The 10,720-nt window shown below is 41.0% G+C and overlaps 1 protein-coding gene across 1 annotated transcript; it reads right to left on the reverse strand.

Moving 5' to 3' along the window:
• Positions 1–959: 959 nt before the first annotated feature.
• pik3ip1 (phosphoinositide-3-kinase interacting protein 1) lies at positions 960–9,939 on the reverse strand. Its single transcript, XM_080041800.1, has 6 exons — positions 9,680–9,939; positions 9,422–9,550; positions 8,840–8,956; positions 7,353–7,526; positions 7,172–7,250; positions 960–3,473 (listed from the first exon to the last, which is right to left on the reverse strand). The coding sequence occupies exons 1-6, from the start codon at positions 9,789–9,791 to the stop codon at positions 3,257–3,259; spliced, it is 828 nt and encodes a 275-aa protein (XP_079897926.1). The 5' UTR covers positions 9,792–9,939; the 3' UTR covers positions 960–3,256.
• Positions 9,940–10,720: the final 781 nt, after the last annotated feature.

The following is a 10,720-nucleotide window of genomic DNA, read 5'->3' on the forward strand; positions in this document are numbered from 1 at the left end:
GACAAACTTAAAATATATTTTATCATTTGTCTGGGAATTAAGAAATGACTGTTTTAAATTTTCAAACGGAATAAATTCCTGTCCTCTTGTAAATGAAAATAAAAGAAATTCAAAACCTTTTCACAACATAAACTATTTTTGACTTTTGGTCAGAGAAAAGCAGATTTAAGAATTGGCTTTTGAGCCTGGTAATGTGGGCAGCCCTATTATGATTCTCATTCACCAATTTATATCTGCTACTTTTAGCACCTTAAATAATAAAATAACAGTGACCATTGTTGCTGAAGTCTTTGGCTTAAAATGTACCGTCTCGTGTCCAAATTGAAATAATGACAAAGGAAATCAAGTGTGTTGCTATCAAAGTGCTGAATAACATCTACAGATCAAAACTTCCTTGTAACAGGCTGTTTTTTATTAAGGTATAAGAGGTCAGATGATTCCACTAGCCTCTTCAAATCTCTTTGAGTCCTCTCATACTTCCTACTTTATAATCTTTAACATGCTTTAGATGACTCAAGAGATTTACTTAGGAACCACCAACAGAGGGAGCTGGTGCAAAAAGTTAGTGCATTTCTCAAAACAATTAGTGCAAACTGCAAAACCTAGTGGATAACCTGCAAAAGTATGTCACTTGCTCAAAATGGATAGTCTATTCCTCAAAAGCAAGTATTCATGTCAATGAAACTGCCAGTGTCATCAAAATGAGAAGTCTTGACACCATCGTTTATGAACAAGATAGTCAAATGGCTTTGTCATGTTTTCATTATGACAGTTTATTCTCTCAGTGTTTTCCAATGCAAAAAAAAGGTCAGAACTCGGTGACACTACCTGAAAATGCTCAAGACAGCACTATACACTACTTGTACAGCCATTTGAAAACTACAGTAAAGTTACACATTGCTGTAGTTAGGGGAGTAAGTGAGTACAAGACACTGAATATGTATGTTTCACATGTTTACTGTATATGCTCTTTGCAATTCTACAGCATTGTGCAAAAGAAAAATACACTTCAGTCACTTATTTAGAAATAAAAAAACACCCTTTTGGTAGAGCTGTGCACAAATGTGAACAATATAACAGGACATATTGTAACTGAACATATATCAGTAAATCATTCTGGCACATCCAGACATTCCCGTCTGTCTGGCCACATATTTGCATCTACATCACAACAGATATTATCCCTTGTAATGCAGCGAGGAAAGAAAAGGTATAAAATGTGCTTGACAGAATTTGATAACTAGTTCAACAATTTTGTATGTAATGACTCAAGCAATGAAATGAAGACTATTAGTTTTATTGGGAACGACTATTCAGCAACCATAAGTATAGTTAATTTTGACTGTCATGACATAAGCAAATGACAATGTTATAAAACAGCAGAGAATTGTATGAAAGCAACTGATATATGTCCAAAAGCATTTGCAATTTGTTCAGAGGAAGGAGAAATTGCTACTATGATGTGCTCAAATGACTAAATGTTGTGGAGGTTGAACTAATAGTTATGAGAATTTTCATTCTGATCTGAGAAAAGCACCAAAGCGACTGAGAAAAACTGTAAAGATACTTCTTAAGGAATTGTTGTATAATATATATATACACAGTATATTTATAATTGTAAACATACAGATGACATCCATCATAGCGTCTGTGTTTGACATTTTATTTCAGTCTCAGCTGTGAAAATCGGCATTCACACAAATACAAGCACTTAATTCAAATGCTGAACAACAGTTCACATTAAACAAGCCGCTTATATGAAAAACAATTACAAACCGCCGAAGATGCTCAAAATAATGGAGCAGCAGTATCCCAAGATTATCATTGATGTGGATCCCGCAATGGCCACAAAGCAACAACATTTTGAGTGATCGACAGAAAAACTGGCAAAACAATGATGTACAGAAGTAACGACGCATCATGCCACACAAACTTCTGTGTGTACAAGGATTACTTTTTTCAGGCAGGTATTTTCTATATGTCTTCTTCAATCAGTAGTTATACGTCAAGATGCAAAAAGAAAAAGAAGGCCCCTGACTACAGACATATAGCAGGTACCCATGTACATGCATTCATGTATCTGAATGTTTTCAGAAGGAACACACAACGAATTGGGATTGTTTCTATTCTACACGGTTCCTGTTTCTTCCCCTGAGGCATCAAATACATAACTCAAATGTCTGAATCTAATCTAGGGACCAGGATTCTTCAGCACTGCAACACACTCGCTCTCTTGCTCTGCAGAGATTTACAGGGATTTTTTTTTTTTTTTTTTTTACTGATCCCATCTGCTCTGTGTTGCGGCAGTGCTATTTTGTCCTGAGGGCTAACTACTATCTCTCAAGCGTCCTGAGAGCCCTCTGTGTAGTTCCTGGCACTCCTTAACCTGTGGAAGTAAAGCTCAAGTCCTCTTTAGTGTCTGCCAATGACTGGCGTAGTGCTGTGGAACTGCATTGGCCTGTCACTCGAGTAGAAAGACAAAAAAAAAACATTCACTATCATGCTAAGGCAATTTCGATTGTCTTTAGTTGGACTGTTGTTTTACCTCATGTTCCCTCATCCTGTCTCAGAGTTGAGGGGGGGACAGGGGACTATTTTTGGACAACAACATCTGTGTAACCAGTGTGTCGCCAAGACAAAGCGGTCTTTATACATACACATGTCTTCATGTCTCCCTCGGCAAAGGCCAGCTGGTCAATACAAAAAGAAAATCTCATATTCGTCATGTAACCACACAACTCCTGTGAAAAGCATATTCTCCACATGGAAACTTACCAAAAAACATTCCCATTCAAAACACCATCTCTTTACAAATAACTGATTTCAACACACACCATAAAGAACACCTACTAATCAACATCCGTTTGATTAGATATGTCTCTGTTAAGGAGGCAGCATGACCTTATTTGTTTCATTCATATCAAATGTATCAAGTAGGAACATTTAAGATCTCATGCCATTATCAACAGATTCCCGTCAATGGTGTGTAGCTGTGAAGAGTGTGCCCATTGTCTGTTGGCTTATCTCATTGATGCTTCAAATGTTATGAAAACCAAAAATGGGGACCGGTAACACAAAGCACACAGCATTCAGTTCAAGTCTTTGGAGTGAGCAACGCTGCTCCCCTACTCCTTTTAAAACAGAGGTAACTCAGGGAAGCAGAGAAGAGAGAGACGAAGATGGGGAGTGTTTTGGTCCATGTAGAGGGAAATAAAACATATCACAGTCCTGTTTCTAGGACTTAGAGACTGGCTCCTCATGCTCCGGGGGTGCCGGCCTGCTGGCCCATGAGAGGGTCCCCGCCCTCCCCGCTCTCCAAGACGGGGCTGCTGTCCTGCTCCGCTGTGATCACGATGGTGTTCTCGTCCACCAGCTCACAGGTTGGGTTGGAGAAGGCAGACAGGGGCAGGGTGATCCTCTGCATCTCACGCTCGTACACCCGCTGATCGTGTTGCTTCTTCAAGTCCCGACCCCTAAACGCAAAAACACAAAGAATTCATGAGGCTGCTGGAAACGTAGAGAGTAAGGGTGTATTCACACCTGCCGTGTTGAGTTTGTGTAACCCAGGTGCACTTCCGCCTTCGGTGCGCATCTTGCAGGCAGGTGTGAATCATCGGGCGGACCTAAGAAGAGCTCTGAGACCCTGTGCGCTTCCAAACGCACTCTGCTGCAGTTCGTTTGTGGTGTGAATTCGGCCGGACTCGATCAGACCCAATTTCAGGAGGCACTGTGCTTTTTCTTTCTTTTCTTTTTTAATAAATCGCCGTCAGCTTCACATTATGGGAAAGTGTTGTTGTCTCCATTGTTAGGAAGATTAGTTGTGGTTTGACCGGGAGCCCCGAGCAAATATATTACATTTTGTAAACATGCTGATGTGTTCAGCGATCAGATGAAGGAGAGGGGAGCGTCTCCCGCACAGTGCCAACAGGTTCACGCCGCGCTTTGCAGGAAGTGTGTGTTTTTATTTTTCTACCATGTTGGACCGTCAATACTATCCCTGTGTCCGTTTGGAGCTGAGCTGCGCCGAACTGACACCCTGCTGACACACTGCTAAATCAGCTGAGTGTCAGCTTGAGCCTATTCTTCTCGTGAGCCGCGCGTCCAGCAGCAAAAATACAGTAAAAATTATGTGTCACATCGTAGGCTACAAGCCACATAACGTGGCATTGTTATAGGGCTACATATCATAAGCATATGAAACAACAATAATTTGACGTTTTTATTTATAGGCTAGATGTAGGCCTTTTTATTATTTTTAAACCCATATTATATCAATGATATATTTCACAGTTTTTACTTCATTCTTCCTGCTTCTCTCTACCCCAGAATGTCTGTCCAATGAATGAATGACCTCAGATCACGTGTTGTTTTACTTCGTATTGCTAGTTCACTTGCAAAAGAGGCAATATGAAAGTGGACCACACCAAACAAAAAAGATCTAAATTCTATTTGGTCTAGACCAAAGCAAGTGAACTAGCGAACTTTCCCACTGTGAATACACCCTAAGATGTATCCCTTAAAAGTTTAAAACGGCAATAACACAAATTTGTATTTTGAATTATTGACACATCTAGTAGTTATGAAGCAACAATTCCTTCATTTGGAGTCGTATTACTGTACACAATTTTTTTTGTCTCTGTTTTTGGTCTCCACCAACTCCTTAGGAAAATATCTTGCTCTTTAGCTGCTAAATTCGTCACTATGGGGGTCATGTGAGATGTCCCACTAAGGTGTCCAATGGAAAACTAAAACAATAGGCTAAAACAATTTTAAACACTCGATGGATTTGCAGAATTAAGGGATAAGCTCCTCACATACATAATTAGTAGGATGTATGTATGGTCCAATGTAAGTTTGGTCCAATGTTAATAAAATAATATTGATTATAGGCTATAGCCTCTTTGATTATTCCTCTGAGCTGAAGATCAAAGCTATAATGCAAATAAGCAATCAAGTCTTATATTTTAATTTTTCATTTTGTCATTTAACTTTTATTTATCCTCGAGAGACCAATTGAGGGGTGACCCTCATTTACAATTTACAATATTGCTGTCTATAATAACATTAGCCTTTATAGTGATGCCTTCAGTAGCCTTGGCGCTTATACCATGTACAGCACCATTTTTGGGGGCCACCCAAGCTAAATATTAATGACAAGGAGCTTCAGATAACACACTGTATCAAGATAGCAGAGCGCTGTTATAACAAGAGCTAGTCTGTGCCAAACAAGGGGGACAGATGGTGAAAGGGAAGAGAGAGCTGACAAGCTGCCGAGGATTTTATCTACTCCAAGGCAACACGGTGATGGGAAGCAGCACAAGCTACTGACCTGAAGCCAAAACAGGCCCATACACAGATTGAAAACACTTCCCGTCTGCCTTCTTCACTGCAGCATATTGTGCAACTCTGTTCTTCTGTACTGTATATCGACACCTGTTCTTTACACTAGGGTGCGGTCTGTTTTGGTTCCAAACACATACAGGTTTTACAACTCCTCCGCCTTTTCACATTTTCTAGAAATGTTTTTTTTGCTTTCTAAACAGGATTTAAATGAATACCAATCCTGTTAGTGCACTAGAAAAGGAGGATATTAAAACTTATTGGGAATAGGAATATAAAAAAACATGTTGATGGAGTGAATTTTCATCAACGGAACAATCAGTATTATTTTCATTTTAGCGACTTGAAAAAGCGGTATAACTCGCTAATGTACAGTCCTATTAGTGATTTCATTATTTATTTTGAATTCACTCACAACCGCATCCTTCAAGTCATTATAAAATCCCAAACCTGCCAACATGGCTGAAGACTTAGCTTGTCCATTGTATCCCCCACAAAAACAGTACATTTAAAATATTGATTTTTTTTTATAAAGTAAAAACATGTGTGTCCTATCTGTGATTCAACAAAAATTAAAGCTCCTTATCAAATTGTCAGGTAAAGTTATTCGTATGCATTAGAGACATTTCAAGAGTTTTAAGAGTATTTTTATGATTATTTGATTATATTCATTGATGATATCTATGGTTATAGCACCTATAAGGCTCATACATTAGCATGTTGTAGCTTATCTCGGTTTAATTTGTTCAAAAACCAGAGTAAAAAATTGTTGCGATTTTGACATATGTGCCGGACGAAGCTAAACTAACTGTTACTTACTCCAGTCACATAAAGCTGACAATCTGACGTGACTTTTATTTAACATAATGAAGCAGTGCATTCTGAGTGGAGATCCAAAAGGCAGGGAGTCAAAACACTTGAGTCACTGCAGAGACAGTTTGGCCCAGTGCCTGCTCCCAATGGGGAGTATGTGTTTACACCCTCTCTGACCTGGAGGAGTGCAGTATGAAAAGAGTCGCCTTCATCTATATTACAGAAGGCATCTGATAGTCTGCAGCCAATCCTTGCCAGTGGAGGGGCAGTTAAGTTATATTGCAGACAATACACCAGGGATACATGCTTGCCACACAACTGTCACATTACTGAAAGTGATGTCACTGTATACTGAGGGCAGTTATAAACCATCTAACATAATATGCTGCACCTCCTTATTGATAATCACCTCCTTAAACTAAGAGACAATGACAGGGGAGTTGGTAATAACATTTGACAGCCAAACGCAGATCTCTGAGGGTGTTGTGTGCTGTGCCAATGAGAAATCAGAGTCCCCTCTTTCACAACATTGACACTGAATCTTTACATATCACATAACTGGAGTGAAATTGAGGGCTTCTCATTTTCAGACTGACCCCTCTGCCATGCTACCCTCACTTTCAAGACTATAAAATGAGTGCTTAAAATAGACGGCAGGCATTTCCATCCCTGCTATGTCCCTCCATGTGTTCTATACAGTATGTCACGATGAGGGGGTGTTCACATCGCCGCATTACATCGGAGTGGATAAACAGAGACCACCGTCGGGGAATGTGGAACAGCTGATGACTTAAACTCAAGCGATCCCTCGATGTTGGCGCGTAGTTTTTAACTTATCACGCTGGCAATTGTCCTGCACATGTTCAGAGCGAGTGACAACAACACTACGAGTGTCAGTGGAAACAGGAAGACACAAGAAGGGTCTGAGACATCACATTCGGGCTTCATGCAACAGTTACTAGATCAACACAATCTAGTGTGTGACGGCTTAAGATCATACTGTGACTCAGATACTGACCTCTTATAGAAGTAGCCAAGTGTGATGCCCACCCCCAGGATGATTATAATCGCCATCATGACGATGCCGATGGCGTAGCCTGAAAAAAAAACAAGGTTAAAAACTGACACATACATACACGTTTAGTTCATGTAGCAATGAGATTAATTCATGCATGTGTTGGACAACAACTACACAGTACCAAGCACGCCTAGGTCCTTCTTCTTCTTTGGCCCTGTGCGCACACGCTGGCTGATTCCCATCACTGGCTTCACAGCTTCAACCTTTCCCTGAGAACCGGACTGGGCCGGCTGGACACTCTCTGTGGAGGGAGCAGCTCCTGCTCCAGCCTCTGCTGCCACGGTGGAGGCATCTTCTAAAGACACAATTAAACAACAGAGTTAAATAAGCCGCTGTTGATGGAAACTAAGTAACATTAAAGTAAATGTGCACGTAAAATATAATAGAAAGTTGATCACAAAAAAAGGAAATATGCACGTGAGGAACAGCATGCAAAACAAATCATTCATTCCGTGGTATCCCCTACCTTAAATATCTCATGGTGTATTAGACTACTGCTGGTTATGTTGCAAATCAATGAGCACAACTGCTTTGATTTTGGATGTTTATATATGAATCTTCCATTCATAGTTATTACATTTGCTGCATTAGCCACCAAGGTTGTGTAAATGTCCTTGATCACACCATATAAAGTGATATTGCAATATAAAATAACACAAGCTGTGGCAGAGGATTTCCTCCATATCTGCCTCTTAACTGCCAACGGACACTAAAGAGAAAGGCCTTTAAAAAGCATTAACAGAGCGATTGCTTTTATGCAGGCGCTTTTATGTGTGCCAGACAAACAGACTCTGCTACTCAACTGTGCTTTTTAAGAGACAGGAAGGTTCAGCCCCAGATGTTAACATCTGGTCTTTAACTCTTTTTTTTCTCTCTACTGTGCACAACTTGTTGTTTATGAACTCTGCCTGAGTTAAATGGCATGAAGACGTAAATCAAAGCAACCAATTAGCTGCCGTCTCCATGGGAAGACTGCTTCTCTCCGCCAATGAGCTGTGTTTCGGGGCGTGGTCAGCAGCACCTCTCTCCCTAAACTGAACTTTCTGACATGTGACTGCAGGCCTTTGTTATTGTGAGACTTGGGTTAGCTTCGGAGTCAAACAGGAAACAAAAGGCAGAGTACAAGAAACTTCTCACGTGGTGGCTTAACACTGACTAACTGACCTACTATACTAACTGGACTAACACTCTTATTAAGGGATAATATACAGTCAACTTTATTTGTGGTTAAAATTAGCCAAGAGGAAACTTTTTGTAAACTTTCCATTGACCCATTAAAGTTTGAACTGTGGCTGCATCTTCTTTGTGTTGACTAATGAGAGCATGTGCAAAGCTGCAAACATCTCACCTCGATATTTTTTCCCTAAACAACTTTTGAAAATAATGAAAGCCTCCCAGGGAAGATAAGAGAGAGTACCAGCAGCATCAACAGAACATAGTCTGAGAAGAAATCCTGCTATGTCTGTGTTGTTTTGTCATCAAGTGACATTCTTATGTATCTTTGCCAAGTGGGACTTTTGCAGCCTCAGTTCCGGCTACTTTTCTACCAATGTTTGGTGTCTTCTAGCTGATGGCCATCCATACGGTGTGTGTACGCTGTTGGCTTACCTTTGCACGTGTCCACTGCACAGGACTCTCTCTGGACCGTCCCATCGGGGCCAGCAATGTAGCACCAAGGTCTCTCAGAGGAGTCTGGGTTTCGGCAGTAATTGTGATCTCCAATACCTACAGGAGGAATGATAAAAACAGCACGCCTCCGTTACAGCTGCTTCTTGGAAATATAGGCCTGTCTGTCCTGCTTTGTTGGTACAATCCTGGATTCATTAATCATTGACAACACTTCATCACACCACAATGAACAGGCCGCCGTGAGCAGCACAAAGGAAGGCAACGGCAGCTACTGTTTAAAAGAAGCCATCGAAAAACAACAGCACGAACAGACTAATCAGTAGTGCAGTAGCTGAAGTGTGTGCTGTAGATATATAATCTGTCTTTTTATTGCTCTGCATGGTTGTAAAATAACCTGCCATCGTGTACACAAGCTGTGTTATTACATTGTATCAACATCTTCTCCACAAACAGGTTTGTTATCCTCACCAGTGATATTTGAAATTGAGTTATCACAACTTTAAATCTTTTCTTCACTGATCCATGCATTCGGAGGACACATCAATAAATGAAGTTGTTTACCGGTCTGGGAGTCAGGGTGGATGGACACATCATAGTCTCTTGTAGAGTTGGCCCACTTCAGACAGGCAAGACCTGAGGAGGAGATCTGTTGTTCCCCTCTGTACTTCACACCATTGGACGACAGGCAGTCTGAGAATAACAACACAACATGTGAGGGATTGTGCAACGGAAAAAACAATTAGGCCTTAATGATCAATATCACCATGATGCGATGCATATCATTTGAAGTGAAACAATGTAATCATCTATTTTTGTTACCTTTTTGGCTTGCATTGGATTCACCGCTCTCCACAGTGGCCACGCTCAGGAAAACAACGTGCATTGAGAAAAAGATTTTGCAGAGCTGTCGGGCTGAATACACCGACAACATGATTCCGCCTGATTAGCAAACTAAGAATAAAAATAAACAGACAATGAAGAGATGAGGATGAGAAACACACAAAATGGACGAAGAGCCTGTGCTGAGAGTGAATCAGACACACTGCTCCACTCGCTCGAGTCCCAGCCCTTGTTTTTCTCAAGAGGAGCTCTCAGCTTTCTTCGTAAACAGCCTTCCGTGGGTAGAGAGAGAGGGAGGAGGAGCAGCACAAACTCCAGGTCCTAGAGCATCACCATGTTCACAGACAGGAAAATCAGTTATACAGGCACTGAATAGCAACTTCTCATGGCACGCGGCCTTTGTTGGAGAATAACAGTCAGCATGGAAAGTTCATTCGTTCACATTTAGCTAAAAGCAGCAAAAAAACACACAAAATAAAACAGATTTGTATGGTTCCCTCTACCCCACACTTTCCCCTTTCCCCATCCAACAATAATTTCCATGCTGCCCATTACATTTTTATGTGGTCTTCTATAAATAACTGCTCTGCTTTCCACTTTCTTTTTTTAAACACACCGAGTCAACTTTCCATGTAGCCCTATAATCCCCGTCTTAACTCTTTCTAACTCTGAATACTTTGTGCATCTGTCCGAAATGTCCTGATTCCCAGACTCCCTCACTTCCCCGTGCGGCCTGCCTGAGTGTAATGTTTTCCCCCGTTCGGTCAGAAGAGGATTCTCCAGAGGCTGACAAAGGACAGCTGCCAATAGTAGGCCTATTTGTCCCCGTGAAGCCTGACCCGTAGAGAGGGCAGCCACTGCGCGACACACTCCCTGTTCAATAAGCCGTTTTTCTATTGCTCACCGTGTTTTTCGGGCAATTACTAAAGCAAACACACAGCATCTGTCCCTTCCTTCACACTCTGCTCGTTCAGGTCAGGTTTACAAAATGGGTGCAGATTTATTTATTATAGGCTACTA

The sequence above is a fragment of the Ammodytes marinus genome (genome assembly GCF_949987685.1).
Source record: "Ammodytes marinus genome assembly, chromosome: 2".
NCBI classification, from domain to species: Eukaryota; Metazoa; Chordata; class Actinopteri; order Uranoscopiformes; family Ammodytidae; genus Ammodytes; species Ammodytes marinus.